Here is an 18,860-nt window from a genome sequence, read left to right as displayed (position 1 = left end):
TGTCCCACCGAGCGTGCCAGAAACGTGTGTCGACATAGAATTTCGTCCTGTGCCGAGGGCACACGAGCAAGCCGGAAGGGTTCGCTCGATGGAGCTAGAGATCCACCTAGCTTCAGTGTAGAGATGGTTGATCCTGCGCACTCCTCCCGAGACGTGCCAGTCAATTTGACCCTACAATTGACAAGGAGAGAAAATTTATCAGTAATTAAGGGCAGAACATGCCGGTGTTGCCAGACAGTCCCGAATGTGTGGCTCTGAGAGCCGATATGAAAGGAGATCGACTAAATAGTCAATTCTAGCATATCCATAAGAATAAATCGGTTAAAGCTCATAGGATTATGTAAGAAGAATCAGTTATCATTCAGGATGAATATCATTCTTTGGACAAATATTAGTCAATGGCAATAAGATGTCAATAATAATTAATTCATGCTAAGCCAATGACTGCAAGCAACCGAACTCCTTTATAAAAGAAACAGTTCATCAACATTCAACCATTTAATAGAAATAAATCTAATAAACATGTTAGATCTCATCTATCGCTATAACTAGTGGGGCATGAGGCAGAATCATGCAGGACGTAGAAACAACAATAGACTCGATGACCCTAACTTATTACTAATATCAGTGGGGCATTAGGCAGAATCATGCAGGCCGTAATACAATAATAAGATCATGGGGATAACACACCTTTCAACCTATCGCTACTTCAACGATCTCGTGATACGAATTATTCGTGAAAGCGCTTGATATCAGCTAAAATAGTCGATTTAGGCATAGCGCACAGTTAAGGTCATGCCCTCTCAGGAATAGATCTACCAAATAACGATCCCCACTCTATGGTGCTAACAGTGGGGTATGAGGCAGAATCACACAGGCCATGATAACAGGCCATGGAACAGTTTTTGCTAGCCAATAGATCTACTTAAGATCAAACATGCCTTAACCGCACGCTATGCACGATCAAGATTGATGTAAAACAACCGATAAAACATAACTCATCGTTTAATGTGTAGATTAGATCAGTTTAGATTTACCAACGATGGGTTAAAAAAGATGTAAGGCCGATCTAGATCAATCCTAATCGGACGAAGTGATATTGTTGTAATTAAATAAATAATGGAAGTAATAAGCAATATCCGTAACTTAATGAATCTATCCCAAGGAACACCACCCTTAGATAGAGCCGATAATTTGACCTTAATCTGGTTCGAGCAGTGGAGGTCGACCGGATTGATGTAGCCATACTTGAACTAGACAAGAGTCGATAACTAACTTATACCAGAGTCGCAGTGGAGGTCTACCGGATCGATGCAGCCGTACGAACAAAGGTATAAGCCATGATGGTACTTACAGACAAGCAGTGGAGGTCGACCGAATCGATGCAGCCGTACTTGCTGAAGAACTCGCCGAGATCTACTCTACTCCTACTCCTAAGGGGTGACCGGAGCCGAAAAAAGTAAATAACTAGTATTTGATTGATTGTGTGTCCTTTACAATAGTCGGGGTTTGATATTTATACCTGAGACCTGCGCATGACTCCTGTCTAAGCACGACTCATCACAATTTTTGACCCTAGAGAAAACATTCCTAATTTAAAATAACTTGGACTCTAATCTTTCCCTTTTTATAGAATCCAACATGTCTCGTCCTGGCGTTGATCATAGCCTTCGTCCGCTGGTGCTATCTGAAGAAAGCCGATTCTAGTTTTACATTCGAATCAGCTAGTTTCGATCTGCACGCAATTGATTCCTTGATGACATGATCTTGAGAGTTTTCGAGTCCCTATGACTCTTCTTCCAAATTTTGGTATAAACAATATGTGTTGTGAGTCGTGGTACAAAAAAATAGGACTCTAATTCAAATCACATGGTTTGTGGCCTGGTGTGAGTCGCGGTACATTGACATGTTTGTAGAATCCACTTTTAAACGGTTTCAAAAATGATATATATGTGGCAACCAAAGTATGGCACCAACCATGCCTAAAAGTATCTTCATGTCAGGATCCTTTATTAAAATATAATGCAATTTAGTTATTGTAGTGCCCAATCAAGATGATCATCAAGCACTTCAAATTACTTTGACCTAATCATTTATAACATTTCATCTTGTATTGTTCCGCTGCTGAGGTGAAATAAAAAAGGAAATCAAGTATTTATGTATCAACCTGTATTTCTCGAATCAATGCAACTCAAAGGAGAATCAAATACAAAACATTTTGGTTTATGTCAAATAAAGCATATGGTGCCTCGGTGTGTGGTCTCACTTCTATTATTGGAGACCTGGGTTCAAGTCTTGTGGCTTGAAGTTTTAGGCGTATTTTTCATAGGCTAGTTGTTTTTGTTGCAGGGACTCCCAAGTTCCAAGGAGCGGACGTGCTAGAAGATGGAACACAGGTGAGCAGCCATAAAAATGTGGATGGAAACCGAACTGGAAAATGAATTTGAACCCGGACTAGAAAAGGAAGTCGGAGGAGGCAGAAAAATAGTACGGCAGAAATTTTGGCTCTTTATTATTAGGTACAGATTGATTTATTTTTGCACTTTGGGTGGTTTTAATGGTGATTTTGCTGATGTGATGCCACATCGGAGGGGTTAAATCGGACGGAGCTAAAAGTGAATGTTCAGGAGGTAAATTAGACTAGAAATATAAATTTATCCAAATATTTTTACATGAAAAAATAATGCAATTAAAAATCTTATAATATGGTTAATCTTAGAAATTTTGTTTTACCTCGGAAAATTATGAAACTAGTTTCACCGTTTTTTTTCTAAGTTCATGCTCTATCTTATGGCGCATAGCTTGAAATTGTTTGAATCTTGATGGTCCATTTTGGTGCTTATTTGCTAGTAGAAGCTCTCGTTTTTGTATTATAATTAGTCAATGTTGATTGTCCAACTACGTAGAAGTGTCAATAGAGCATCAGAACTACGTATTTGCGATAGGGTAGCCATTGGTCCCCTTTCCGAGATAAATTCCAAAGTAGTTTGTGTTAGCCTATCTGGTTGGATGCAGCCTTGTCGCACATATGCAGTCCTGACCACGCTCCACTAGTGCTTACATAGTCCTGATGATGCTCCACTGGTGCTTCTACGTAGTCGGGCAATCCACACCGACTAATTATAATAGATAATGAGAGCTTCTACTAGCAAATAAGCGCCAAAATAAGCCTATCGGGATTCAAAAATTTTCAAACTAGGTACCATAAGATAGAGCATGATTTCAAAGTTTTGAAGCTAGTTCCATAATTTTCAGAGGTAAAACAACTTTATTTTATGATTACACCATATTTTAGGATTTTAAGTGCGTTATTTTTTCATGTAAAAATATTTGGATAAATTTTAAAAAGATGTATTTTTATGATTTTTGGATATATTTTTTAAAAAATTTCCTTGTCCGATTTACCACTCCGAGCTTCGGCTTACTTTGATTTACCTCCTCTGATATGACGGCCCATCAACAAAACCACCGTCAAATCCACCCAAGGTGTAAAAACAAATGGTTTTGAAAGTTAAGGGAGATAAAAAAAACTGATTTTATCATTTAGGGAGAAAAATCATATCCACACGATAGCTGAGAAGATAAACTAGACTTTTTCCTATTCAAAATAGATCCCATGCAATATATAAGGCCTATATTTTAGCCCAACAAGGCCTGGCTTTTTTCTTCCTCCGATGTTGCCCAATGCATAGCTTGTAAGTCATGGATTTCTATTTACGTGTAAAATACCTCTTTCAACCTTTAACTTGCACTGTAGTTTGATTTTCTATACCTAGTAATAAAAATGCAAAATTACAGCCTATTTTTTCATCGGGGCTGTAGTTTGATTTTTCTATACTTGAACCATTTCTATACATATCGGTTCACCTCAATGGCTTCAAGTCACTTTTAATAATGATTTGATCCTCAACTCAATATGACTCCTCATAGCTTGATTACTTCCTCAACTCAGTGCAAGTACTTTCTTCTTCATATTAGCCATGGTACCTCGGTCCTTATGCCATCGCTTGCCCTTCACCTTGGTTTAGTCTCTCGAAGCCCTTTCCTTGCTATCTTCACCTTATCAAGCCATACTCAAGTCACATCATATTAATCATCCATTGAAAAACTATTTCTTTAATAGTATGATCCTTGCTTGAATATCTTCTAGATATGAATGTTCAGATCAATCAAGCTTTAGTTTCATTCACAAAAAGACATATATGAATCAACATCAATATGGTCAAGCCAATTCATGATTCTTTATATCCTTTTCATTTTGGCTTGACACTCATAACACTCACTTCAATATCTATCTTCATACTTCTAGCTTGATCAAGTTAATGCAAAGTGATTTTCTAAATCATTATCCATACAAGCAAACCAATGTAGAGAACATCTTATATCCATTATACATTGCCTCCTTTGTCATTTCACCTTTGCTTGATATTTTCTCACTTATGCACTCTTGATTTATTCTGCAATCCTTGATCAAAGCTAGTCCACTATCCAACTCTTCTTATTCATGCAAAGCAAGCCATAGAGAGACCAATCAAAAATAATCAACTCATGTCTCATTTTCTATTTGCCAAATATTCTTCCTTTCACATGATGTTATGATATCCCACAACATAAAAGCCATTTCATTGATTTCATTTGCATTGTTGTTAGGGATGAAAATGGACGGAAACGGGTGAAAAAACTCCTCTCCCATTTCTGTTTCTATATTTTTAGCGGAAATGGGATCAGGTTCGGGAAAAACGGAATTAAAAACGGATGAGGATATATGAAAATACGGAAACAGACAAATACGGACGGAGAGCCAGAAAAATAAGTTAGAATAACATGATCAAATATTCTTGAGTATACATGAACAAAGTCACAGAATAATATACACGCACAAAATTATCGGTCCAATATTCACTAGTATACCATGTGTTAACATGCATAATTTGTGATTAGTAGATTTATGAATATATCAATTTCTAGACATATCTCACATAGATTGAAAATGAGACAAAAAATAGAATAAATACAGGTCAATTCTGGATAAAAATGGGATCTCGCGGAGGGACAGAAAAACCCCTTTCTTGTTTCCGTAAATTCAAATTTTACTAGACCTTTAATGGTGTTGTCATTCAATTCACCAAAACCCACTAAAGGGCTAGATGTAGTTACAATCTCCCCCTTTTTGTTGATTGATGACAACACAATTAAAGCTTATAAGAGATTGATAAATAAAAATATTTTAAATCCTATGATATAGCGAGCTCTCCTAAATGTTTGCATTGAAAGAAATTCAAATTTTGGCCTCAAATGCCAAAAGCACATATTTAAGATAAAGTGTAGGAACTCTCCTATATCTTAGCATTCGTGGGGTGCAAGGTGTCATTATGATAAACATGATGCTCATGGTAGTTCATGCAGTCAAGAAGTTTCTGAAGCTGTCATGTGTGACATTTCCGCGACTGAGCACGGCACTGCCGCACAGTGGCAATCAGAGAAAATAAATAATACACCATTCAAGACATGAACATCACACTAGCATAAACGGTCCTTATCAAGAGCATCAATTTAAACTATCCTTGCACACAACACACAATAAAAAATAAAAAATCTTATATGCCTCTCTTTTACCCCTTTAAATCCACATATCAATCTCTCCCCTTACACTCTCCCAATATTTCTCCCCCTTTGGCATTTGTTGAAGGTCACTAACATCAATTATAAACTGTCAACATAACCTGTATTTATACTTAATTCCATCACCAAACATAGGCATAGGGATTTAAACTAATAAATTCTATGAGTTTTGGTGAATCTGTGTTTTCAGTAGGGTTTATCTAGAAAACTATCAAGGAGGATTTATTCATCAAAGTAAATCACATTTATCCGCAACGAAACCGACACAGGAAGACTCTAGAACACTCCGGAAGGAAACCCACCAAAGCAAACCCCAAGGGGCTGACATGTGGGGTCCGCTAGCCCCACCTACATGCTGGCCAGCCCATGGGACCCACCTATCAGTCTCTCGCTTCGAATGTCGGTTCTCCACCGCCATTGAGATCCAATCTATGTAGTCCTTTAAGTTAGTTTCATCCAAGGCCTCACATTGGACGCATCAGCCTATATATACCAGCCCCTGCCACCCTCCCTAGAGCCATCCTAAACCCTAATTCATATTCTCCTAGTCAGGATTAGAGCTAGCTATCAAGAGAAGATTAGTCCTCTATAGGATTTAATCTTATAATAGAAATAGTGAGATAAAAAGTGAGGGAAGAGTTTGGAGGAGATGTCGGCTTGTCGGTGCTCTCTCTACGGCTTGTACCTTGGCGGAATGAAGTTTTACTTGAGCTTGCTTCTGAGATTGCTCTGGTAATCAACTTCTAATTCAAGTAAGTATTTTGTTTATATTGTTCATCACGATCACGACTCTCTTTTGAGTGCTTTATTCTCTTCCTTGGGGAGTAGAGTATTAATCATGAGTGTAAGCGTGGTGCTTAGACTTAGGTTAATCGTGGATGCACCCTGCATTCTAGATTGATGGTAGATCGCAATTGTGACATCAGTACTATATAGCCTCGTACTATATAGCATTGTTGATCCTTTGTAGTCCACCTCCCATCTGTAGGCCATGTAGGACCCAGTTATGAAGGAAAGCATCCTCTGCTGGTGTCTTTCCCTAGTAATGTCCTTAGTTGAACAATAGAATGCATAGCTTATCTAAGTTAGAATAAGAGAACCACAATTATCCTATCTATGCTCCTATTTATCCTTAGCCTTGTTGCTACTCCTAGTTAAGTTAAACCTTAACCTAGTCGCTATCCCTTGTTAAGTTAGACTGTAGTTAGTCTCACATGTTTCCCTGTGGATATGATACTTGAAATACTTCTGGGTGAAAGCTACATCGGTATTCATGCGCTTGTGGATTTATCTATGTGCATTAAATATACCTACAAGCTTTTTGGCGTTGTTGTCGGGGAAACGGTTGTTGAATTAACTTCAAGCATAGCTTGACATTTTATCTTTTATTCTTTCTTTTGTTTTTTCTTTTCACTATAGATTCCACTCCTATCTATCAATATGCTGCACCTATGAGCGCGCGCCTAAAGCCATCGAAATCTTTAGAGCCTATCCTAACACGTGGCTATGAGCTACACCTGTGTTTTATAAAACTAATTCAGGATCAATCCATCTTGGGAGAAGGTGAAAGGTCCTTGTGTGGTTTTGGTAATTGAGTGACAACCTAGGTGGACTAATTGTGTTTATGTGAGATACACAAGTGATTAGTCCATAGGTACATGTGTGTGAGCAACATATGCCATGAAGGTGAAAATGGCTTAGAAATGTTGCAAAGCTCACACATGTGATGATGAAGGAGCTCATTGCAAATGAGACATGACATTAAGTCATGTGATCAAGGTGGAGAAGATCAAGACATGACTTAGCTTGATGGACCGGTTGCAAGCATAAAGGGCAAGTTGGAGGCTTTGGAGCGATGGACCATGTTGCGGTGAAGCTTAAGCAAGACTTAGCGCCGATGGACGAAGGTAACAGTAAAAAGCAAGTGAAGTCAAGATTGATTAACCAATATGATCACATGATGATATGAAGTGGATCATATCATTATTGATCGTGTTGGTGCATGTGTTGCATCGACATTGGAGGGGATGGAATGGAATGCGCAAGGCAAAGGTATAACCTAGGGCATTTCATTTCACCAGTCATAGGTGTGTAGAGAAGTTGATGACCGGGTTTAGGATAGATGGCCGTACTATCAAGAGGGGTAAACTTATTTGCATATCGGTCATCTAGTGCCACTCGAGTGATCTAACTTTGCATCGTCGCTAGGATTGAGTGGCGTGGCAAGTTGAGTGGCTAATTCTTTAGAAAATGATTGTGAAAATGCTAACACACATGCACATGGTGGTGTGCACTTGGTGGTGTTGGCACATTTACAAAGGAGATGTAGTTGGAGTTGTGTGGATCAACTCGGCGATGGAACTTAGGCGAGAAGGGTTCAAAACTCCACCGGTGGAGTGTCCGACGGTGCCACCAGCACCCTATACAGAAAAGATAGGGTCTCACAGAGTAGACCAGACGCTGGTCACGTGGTGACCAGATGCTGGTCACGTGGTGACCAGACGCTGGGGTCCTACGTCCGGTCAGTGGCAGCAGAGATCACACAGGCATCGGTCTTCGATCAGACGCTGGCGCTGAAAGTGACTGGATGCTGGCACGGTGCGTTCGGTCAGGCTGACATACGGTGATGTAGGCGACGCAGAGAAGTTGGAGAAGGACCAGACGCTGATGTTGTGTCTGATCGTGACCGAGCGGACGCGTCCGGACGTGACTGGAACCTTACTGGAAATGACCGGACGCTGGGGTTCTGTGTCCGGTCAGTTTGAACAGCTGCGTCCGATCATCACTTGACCATTGAGATTGGGTGAATAGTGTTTGAAGCTGATGACACGTGGCAAGCATCGGATGACCGGATGTAGAGGTCCTACGTCCGATGATCTGACCGGAGCGTCTGGTCGTCCTAAAATTTGCCCAGTGAAGGGGTAACGGCTAGTTTAGCCTATGGGGCTATAAATAGAAGGTGGTCTCAGCCATGGCTTGCGTTGAGCACCTCGGGGGACTTTGTGTCCATGCTTGTGAGTGCTTAGGAGCCCTCCATCTCATATATGCTTGATAGTGATCATTCGATTGTGTGAGAGAGCGATTCTAGTGTGATTGCATCATGAGGTTGCATCGAGTGGCACTAGGTGATCGAGTTGTAAGTTGGTGGTGCTTGTTACTCTTGGAGGTTGCCACCTCCTAGATGGCTTGGTGGTGGTCTCTGTCGAAGCCTGCAAGAAGCTTGTGCGGTGCTCCGGAGAAGAGCTTTGTGAGGGGCATTGTGCTCGTCCCGTGGGAGCCACAAAGAGCAACTCTAGTTGAGCGTTCCATTGAGCTACCCTCACTTTCAAGGTAGGTTCTTGCGGTGCCCGATGTGCAGGCTTGGCGGGTGATGCCAATTAGCCGCCGAACCACCAAGTGAGCGGCCGATACAACGGGGACTAGCGTGTTGGCAAGCACGTGAACCTCGGGAGAAAATCACCGTGTCAACCTTGTTCTTCCCGTTGGTTTGCAATCTCTTTACATAAGCTTGTGATTACTTTTATATACATTGTGCTTGTGTAGTTTCTCTTATAATTAGTTAGCTTGTGTAGCTCTCTAGTTACCTTCTTGCTTCTGTAGCATAGAAGTAGCTCCCTTGCGTGGCTAATTTAGTTTGTATAACCTTGTTAGTCATATTGCTTAGTTTGCATAACTAAGTAACTTGCGCTCTATAATTTGGCTTATGTAGCCTTGTTATTGAGCATTGCTAGTGAGCATAGGTGGCTTTGTGCTTTTGCTTACTAGCATATGTAGGAGCCCCACTGTTGCTTGAAGTACTAGTGGCATAGGTTTGTGTGACCTTACTTTTAGAATTGATTAGGTGAGCTCTAGCTAGCCCGACACCTTAATTGCATAATTAGAATATTTGCAAGGTGCTAGAGAACATAGATAGAGGGGTGTAGTCTTGGCTAGACCGATAGTTTTAATTCCACATTTGTTTCGGTAAGCCGACACGATTAATTTTAAAAGGACTATTCACCCCCCCTCTAGTCCGCCATCTCAACCCTACAGAAGGCAACAAAACCCCATACTCACACCTACAAGAGTTTGGACAGACCTGTGCATGCTTGCATATCGCTGGCATGTCTGACAAGACCTTAAAATGGAAGTTGTTTCTTTTCTCTTTAACGGAAAGAGCTAAACAGAGGTTCTAAATTTTAGAAAACTAGAAGAAGAATCTCTTGGCACATTATGGGAACGTATTAATAGTCTCGTCATCACCGGCCTGGACCTTGCTATTTTAGACCCGATGCTCCTTCAACATTTTTATATGGGTCTTAGCAAGGATTCTGTGCAAACCCTTGATCAAGCCTCTAGATGAGCTTTCCTTCACTTGTCTGTTGGTGAAGCAAGATCTATGCTTGATAAAATTAGTGGAATCACTCGCTGCACTAGCATTTATAATGAACTCCTCGAGGAAGAGAAGGAATCATCTCCCGATCAACAAGAGAAAGTTTTGATAGCCAAACCACAACCACTCCAATCCCAAGATTTAGCTGTCAATCTCGAACCATCAATACCCCAAAACCCCCCAAGGGAAGAATAAATTCAACATTTTGAAATTTCTTGAGAGGATGATTTTTTTATGGTAATTTTGGGAAAAGCTTAAACTTCTAGTTCCATAAGAGACCTTCGAGCGAATATAATTCAAATCCTCTCAAAAAGGGGTCTCTTAAAAAGCGTTCTTATTCCCATATAGGACATTGGGAAGAACACAAGGGTGGTATGTCTAGTGAAACCATAGAAGGAGAGCCAAGCTATCTAGAAGCCATTCCTATTCTCTCCCCTTCTATGCCCATATTAGATGTCTCATCTGAACACATCTCTAAACCCATCCTTGACCCCAATGATCCCTCTTACGCTCTTTCTTCCACGACTCATGATGATCCTAGAAACCTACTAAGACACCCAAAGCATAGGAGTCATGAAGGCCACAAGGAAGACCAAGAAGAGTAAGAACAATGGCTAGAGGATATTAAAAACTTATGTGTCGTTGCCAATAAATGGATGGACGAGGCCTTAGACGAGATTAAACCAAGAGCCACCAATCCATGGGAAATCTTGGACAATAAAATGTCCAATGAATGTCATAGGCATGGAATGATGGAGACAATGTTTTCGCCTATAGACATTCATGAAGAAACACCCTTGGAGCTTAAAAAGGAAGATGACATAAACGAGCATGAACGTTATTTCATGAGCACATCATTAAATCATGCTCGGATGAGAAATCTCCTAAATCAATTGGTCTCTCTAACATTGCCACACATGAGATCTTCAACCCTCTAGTGCTTCATGTTCATAAAGACTTTGAAAGGGTGGTTGTAGATGCATATGTTTATCACAAATATTGCAAATCTCATTGGCATAAATCTTGAGATAGGCACACAAAGGTTGGTGTTGCAGGGGAAACCACTTTACCAATTTAAGACACAATTTGAAGGTCTCCAAAGGATCAGCTTCTGTCCTAAAACAAGCACTTTTGAGAGACAACACGAGCTTTTACCTTTTGCTGTGATGCCCTTGTGAATTGAGAATAGAAATATAATTGTGAAAATATTCCTTCAGGTATTTTTGGTCACTAACCGTTCTAGGTTTGAAGCAAAAAGAATGAAGGATGATGACCCAAGGTATGTCCAACCATTTATCATGCAACATTTAAGTACATCCACCCAAACTTGATTTTTCTGCAAATTTCAAGCAGGGGATAGACTTTCCTAATAAAATATCTCTTGCCATGTTGCTAAATTATTTTGGTTATCTCTACTTTTAAGACATGCTCAATTTACTAAATAACAATCGTGTTCTTTCATCTCCGTTTGAGTAAATCTCTATAGTGCTGTCATGTTACCTTTGTCTGCCATAGTAAGTTTTGGTTTGGAAGTACTCGACATACTTCCAAAGATTTTTTAAATTAAGCGAGGTGCTTAGGTTAAAATGCCTTCCTTAATCAAATTAGACATGGAGTCCAGTTTGGTTATTAAACTAAAAATTACTTTAGCGGATATTGGATATTTTATTAGACTAACCCCTATAGGAAGCTCTCAATTCAGTTTGGGTAAGACACGAGATGAATTCAAATCGGAGATGAAGCAAGGCACATGACGAACTCCAATAACATTGCGTAAAGAAGACATGACTCATTCAACATGGATGAAAGAACTATATGTATCAAAGATCATGCGCTTTGTCTTTAGCTGCAAGTTACCTTTGTCTTGAGCCATGCCTGTATAGAACATGATAAACAAAAACTATGCTAAAATAATTCTAACACTATCATTTCATTAGCATGGAGGAAAATTACAAAATTCTGGACAAACAACCCGTGTTTTAAAATTGTATTTTTCTTTGGGTATGTGTTGTCCACTAATCCTTTGCAGGTATAAAACAATGAGTGAGGTGGAAGGTCTAACAAGGTGTCAAAAGATCAAAGAGCAGAAAAATGGCATGACAAAAGGATGAGAAAGAAAGGGTGCAATTTAGGAAACAAGAAGCTCATGAATAACTTGTACTGTGAGGCTAGCCAAACAAGGAAAACTTCAAGCAAATAGGAAGGACCATCACGAGTCATCTACTCTTCGTCACATGGTGTCATCACGCTCCAATGACAAAGGTAACATCCAAAGGTAAATGGTCATTACTTAAAAAGTTTTTCCATGATTCTAGTATGCAATAATTAAGAAACAAACATGTTTGAGTTACAAATTTACTTGATCTAACTTGATTAACTCAGCATGTTTTCAAGCTTGTTCCTAGCACCACTTTTTTGATCTCATAGTTTTAACTAAATGAGCTAAAATATTGCACATCCTATCTCTAGAAGATGATATTCATAATCATGTAAAGTTAGATACATTATATAAAGATAGACAATCCTTCCATAGGTTAAGCAACTCAATCTTTTCTGCCAAATGAACTTAAATAATCTTTTGGTCTTATCACCCATGACATAATTGAACATAGCACATAACATCAACTTCATCTTGTTCAATGTGCCTAAGGTTAGAGAAGAATAAGGAAAGTTTTAGTTATGTTGGTGTTTTTCCACCAACAAAGTCCATGAACTTGATCTCTACCTTGTCTTTATGAGCAGGACACACTTCAAGCAAAGTGTGGGAGAGTCATTGATTCTCCAATTTCTACAAGTGGAAGCGCTGAACCTGTCAACCCAAAATCAAACTAAAAACCAAGGCGGGTTTGGCAGAAGGTGACATTACCATTAGAGGCACCACCACAAGAATCCTCATCTTCAGAGTGAACCGAGGTACTTGATCAATGAACTTCACAAGAAGTCCAGTTCGAAGGTCTTAAAACACCAAACCCTCACCAAAAGAGCTAACTTGGGGGAGAAGCACCTCCGTGTATCTAGGTAAGTATGTTTTTCCTTTGTTCTAGTTTTAGTTTCTTTTAAATAGTTAAGAAATTGGTGAATGAAAAACAAAATAAAAAGTTATCTATATAATAAATATATATAGTTATAGTAATAATGTGTGATCTAGTAAAATTAAAAACAAAATAAAAAGGTGTGTATAGTTTGCTTTAATTTATTTTTAAGAGCTGAATAAAATAAAGAGGACTCAAAATAATCTCTTAAATGGAAATGATGAATTGTTGCTCTTTTGTAACTCCTTTCAAGTACCTAATTTTCAGCCTTGAATACTCCTGAGTTTTGGATACGACTGATTTGATATAAAGATTTACTCTGAACTTGAAACTCATGGGTAGCGAATGCTTGATCTAAGTCTAGGTAATTGACATATATGATATGAGAAGGTCTGAGCTGTTGTTTATCTTGTTCTAACTAACACTAAAGTTCTAGAGATTTACTTTTTGAAAAACACAAAAATGCTACATGATGAGTTCTTGTAGACAAAGCTTGAATTCACACCAGAGCCATACATGTTATTTAGGCTAGGAAAACTTCCACATATATGTTGCTTGCTTTTGCATTGAGTTTTGTCAAGCTTTGATGACCCTTATAAGAGGTTTGTCATGCTCTTAAAATTAAGATCACGTACACACCATCCAAATATGCACTACTTCTATACTGGGTGTAAGCGTAAAAACATGCTTTCCATCTAGATTCACCCAAACATATTCTACTCCTACATTAGGGGTGAACACAAAAACATGCTTGATAGGTTTTCCATCCACCAAATAAATTCTCCAAGTTCTTGTTACTATCTCAAAAAGTTCTATTGCAGAAAAGAGATATGAGGCTATGCAAAAGTTGTTCATAAAAAATGATGATGAGAAAAACATTGATAAGTGTCCGAGATATTTAAAACAATGGGTACTCAGATGTCCGCCTGAAAAAGAAGAAGAAGAGATGAATAAGATAGCCCCTACTCTCTAGCAAAAATATTTTCAAATTTTTAAAAGAGAGATAAGTTTTCAAGGAGCAAAGTAGAATTAGGTTTGGCACAATATATATCCACCATATATCCACACACATGCACATCTTGATTTGATAGAATGACTTAACTCTTTTTAGATTCGAGGTTTGACTTTACAACATATGCATTGCAAGTATGCTCTAGCTTTCTCCCTACCTATGAACTCCATATAAAGCCTTAGTGGTAGGAAGAAAAAGACATAACATCTTTATTGTCTTGGTGAGGACCATAAATACCACATATATTGAGAGGCTTGTGGGTGTCATACAATGAAATCTCTGAGTTTTATTTTTAAAACTTATAAAAACTCCAGAACAATGGTGGAACAAAAAACTTAAGATATAGTGCTTGACTTGATCGTTCTGTCTTTCAATTGCTCAAGACCCAAATGAAGGCTAAGAAGCCCCATGATTGAAGGTAATGTGGGTAAGTTTGAAAGTCAGATTAGTTTATTCTAATCCAGAGGATAATTTTTTATTGAACACCTGTGTACTTTTGAGGCGTGAAAACATTGTAGCAACTCCTGATCCATTGCTGAGTTTAGCTTTGCTCAGGGACTGTCAAAGGTTAAGATTGGGGGAACTTGTTGACGGTCACTAACATCAATTATAAACCATCAACATAACCTGTATTTATACTTAATTCCATCACCAAACATAGGTATAGGGCTTTAAACTAATAAATTTTATGAGTTTTGGTGAATCTGTATTTTCAGTAGGGTTTATGCAAAAAACTGTCGAGGAGAACTTATTCGTCAAAGTAAATCATGTTTATCCACAACGAAACCGACGCAGGAAGACTCTAGAACACTCCAGAAGGCAACCCACCAAAGCAGACCATGAGGGACTGACATGTGGGCCCGACCGGCCCCACCTGTAGGCCGGGTGGCCCATGGGACCCACCTGTCAGTCTCCGCTTCGAATGTCGGTTCTCCACCGCCATTGAGATCCAATCTACGCTGTCCTTTAAGTCGGTTTGATCCAATGACCCACTTTGGATGCTCCGACCTATATATACAAGCCCCTACCACCCTCCTGAGAGCCATTCTTACGTGAAACATAACATCATAAGTGGGTCCTATCTTACTGGTTCAGTCTACAAAGTCTGGAGAAAATGGAGGAGAAAAATTGGTAAGGCTAGGAATTTTTTTTAATGGAATCTGAATCTATTTTTGGTGGAACATTTAGAAAGAAAGAAACTGATGAACCTTTCTGACACAAGGAACCGCTACAAGTGGCATATCTAATCAAGGAAGACATTCAACAGCATGCATGGGATTGCTTTTGGCGATGACCAAGCCGGTCAAGGAAGTGGCTTTGTGTTCCATTCCCGTTTTTTAGGCTTGTACTTTCGGTTTTGGTTTCCGTGAGTCATTTTAGTTTGAGTGTTGTGAGTGACAGGGGCTCGGCCTGTGCTTTGTGTTTTTCGAGTGTTTGTAATAAGCATGGTTCGTCTAAACGGCCGTTTAGCCTGTTTACATACCGTTTAGACCCTACACGGTGGTACACCGTTTCTGTTTAATCGGTTATTTTGATCATTTAAACGGCCATTTTTTCCTGTTTAAACACCCGTTTTGCTCAAATAATGGGCTAAACAGTAGATGGCCTGCCGTTTGCCATTTAACATTTAGGATAACACCGGTAACAAGGGAGTTGTAAATATTTTTCCTATCTTTTCCTGTACTAATTAATTTCGGTAAAGATTTTGCCGACCTTTTAAATAAAGGCAGGCTTGATTTGCCGACGAACCACTGTCCACTAGCTAGCACGTGAGCGTGAGAGCAGAGTGTGTTTACGAACTGCAGTGTTGCCGATGCACGGTACGTACGTGGCTGTGACTGTGCACCCTACTCGTACATACGTGTATGCCGCCACGCCGGCCGGCCTAATCGTGGCCACACAGCCATGCACACACCTGTAATGACCTCATATCATCATATATTGTAATATATAGTTAAGCGAAACAAACACCTCACTCAGCACGCGTCACGGCAAGTAGTAGCCACTAAGCCACAGAAGCACGCAGTGGCATCGGCGGTTGGGGGCAGTTGGCGCCGCCTCTGCTTCCCGCGCCATCCCCTGCCGCCCAGTGGAATTTCCCATCTCGCGTGGTCGTGGTGGCGGACACCAGGCCCGGTCCGGTCGCCCTCACCACTTTCCGGCATCCGCATGGCATGACGAACCCAGCCAGACCCACCCACCGATAACAGACTACAGAGTGGTGGTCAGCTCAGCTGACACGTCATTAAAGTGTTAACACTCTTCTCTGCTTCTTTCTACACGTCGATCTTCCAGGCCAGAGTGTTTGACCCCGGCACTCCTCTACATCGGAGTAGTTATCCTTCGACTCCGCTGGGTATAAAACGCCTCCCCTTTGCCCTACTCCTCCACTCACTATCACTTCCAGAAGCAACCTACCCACTGCTCTCTTTCTTGCCTTGCCTTTGTAGCCAAGCACGCAATAAACTTGCAGCAAGCAGTTTGTTGCACGGTTCAAATCAGCAGGGAGCATATTTATTATAGGCCCGCGAGATCGACCGATCCGTCGGTGGTATACAGCGAGCTGATTATAAATTCGGCACATGGCGGTGGAGGCGGTTCTTGACGCCGCGGCGGCGGATCAGGTCGCCACCACTAGCACAAGCAGTGGGGCGGCAGAGGAGGAGGATGTCAAGGCGGTGGTGCAGCAGGAGCACGGCCAAGGGTTGGCGAAGCGGAAGCGCTCCAGGCGCCGCCGCGACCGCGAGCAGCAGCTGCTGCCCAAGGAGGCCCCCACCCAGGAGGAGTACCTGGCGCAGTGCCTCGTCATGCTGGCCACCGGCCGCCGCGACGTCCCGGCCCCGGCCCCCGCGCCGCCGTCGCAGGGGCAGGAGCACGCGTGCTCCGTCTGCGGCAAGGTGTTCCCGTCCTACCAGGCGCTCGGCGGGCACAAGGCCAGCCACCGCATCAAGCCCTCGCCGCCGGCGCCGGCAACGGAGGTAGGGGATCAACACGAGGAGCAGAAGCCGGTGCTGCCGTCCTCGTCGTCCGCGGGCTCCGCAGGCGCCGCCGACAACAACAAGCCCGCAGCGGCGGCGCACGAGTGCAACGTGTGCGGAAAGGCGTTCCCGACGGGGCAGGCGCTGGGCGGCCACAAGCGCCGCCACTACGACGGCACCATCGGCAGCGCCGCCGCGCCCGCCCCCCCGCGCGCGTCCTCCTCCTCCTCCTCCGCGGCGGCGCCGGCGGTCGCCTTCGACCTCAACCTGCCGGCGCTGCCGGAGCGGTGCGCGGGAGCGGAGGACGACGAGGTGCTCAGCCCGCTCGCCTTCAAGAAGCCTCGGTTCTTGATCCCGGCTTGATCCCTTAAGCTCATCGATTGATCAGCAGCAGATTGATCTGTTCATTGTAGATCAGTTGTGCTTGTACACCACCAAGCTTGAATTGAATTGTTCATGTAGCCTGTAGCTGTAGGTGGTGGTGATTAGTTGGATCGTGTGTATACTACTATTATACGTAGACACTGTTCATTATGCATGTATTCTTCTTCATTGTTTAATTATTAGGTATAGGGTGTAGGAGTAGGTAGAACCAAGAATCATGAATTCTTTCATTGGTTGAATCGGTGTATATGCATGTAAATAAATACAATATACAATAAAAAAACATATATCTTGGGAGAAATTGGCAAGTCTACAGTACTTCTAACACAAAAGCATGTGATGTGGTAGACTGGAGATAATGCAGTTGCTTGCCGTGTGAGCCTGGCAATCAATCACAAGCATATATCTGTGTGACAGCAAACTAGAATATACGGACTACTCAGCTCCTCCTATAGGCATTGATTAAATCCAGCCTTCTTTAGTTCCTCGTAAACTCCCGACTTTGATATTATGCAAAAAGAAAATTCTTTGTCACATCAAAATTGCGATACATACATGGAATACTAAAAGTAGACGAAATTAAAAACTAATTACATAGTTTAGTTGTACTTTGCGAGACGAACATTTTAAGTCTAATTAGTCAACGGTTGGACAATTATTACCAAATACAAATGAAATACTACAGTACATTTTGCCAACTTTGCACACTCAAAGTTTGGCAACTAAACAAGACCCCAGTGTGTAAAATTTTAGAGTGTCATCCGATCGGATGTCGCACAGGAATATTGCACGGGGTGTTCGAATACTAAATAAAAAATAAATTACAAAATTCGTCAGTAATCCACGGGACGAATTTATTAAGCCTAATTAATCTGTCATTAGCATCACATTATTAAATCATAGACTAATTAGGCTTAAAAGATTTATTTTGTAAATAAATCGTAAACTGTGTAATTAGTTATTTTTTAGTCTATATTTAATAGTCTATGCTTATGTTAAATATTTAATGGGATAGAGAGTATACTGTAGGAGAAGTAAGCCTAACTCAAGTTGTATAAACTACTAGTACTACCTTAGGCTTTGTCAAAAGCAAGCAAGCACGAGTGTGGCATGTATGGTACGACTACTGATCCGTTCGACCGTTCCAGTTTGGACAAATCGCTGCTTGGTTGCCGGACGAAAAGACCAAGCTCCTCTGCACGACTACTGATCCGTTCGACCGTTCCAGTTTGGACAAATCGCTGCTTGATTGCCGGACGAAAAGACCAAGCACCTCTGCGTTAAGATGACCAAATACAGACGGCGTGGCACGACCCGGTCCCCATAAAAAGTGGCCTATAAATTAGTCAGAGCTGTTCGGCTGATGGTTTTTACGATTGATAAGTTCAAGCTTTCCGTTTTTTATTAGATATCGCATTAGCTTGGTTTTAAATCAAACATTTATATCTTTGACTATCCAG

The 18,860-nt window shown here is 41.1% G+C and overlaps 1 protein-coding gene across 1 annotated transcript; it reads left to right on the top strand.

Annotated features, from left to right (window-relative positions):
• The first annotated feature begins 16,451 nt into the window (after nt 1-16,451).
• On the top strand, nt 16,452-17,694 carry LOC136505445 (zinc finger protein 1-like). The gene has a single exon (XM_066500598.1). It carries the CDS (start codon nt 16,621-16,623, stop codon nt 17,377-17,379), a length of 759 nt encoding a protein of 252 aa, XP_066356695.1. The 5' UTR covers nt 16,452-16,620; the 3' UTR covers nt 17,380-17,694.
• The last annotated feature ends 1,166 nt before the right edge of the window (nt 17,695-18,860 follow it).

Source organism: Miscanthus floridulus, chromosome 14 (genome assembly GCF_019320115.1).
Source record: "Miscanthus floridulus cultivar M001 chromosome 14, ASM1932011v1, whole genome shotgun sequence".
NCBI classification, from domain to species: domain Eukaryota; kingdom Viridiplantae; phylum Streptophyta; class Magnoliopsida; order Poales; family Poaceae; genus Miscanthus; species Miscanthus floridulus.
This window is presented reverse-complemented; position numbering and strand designations above follow the sequence as displayed.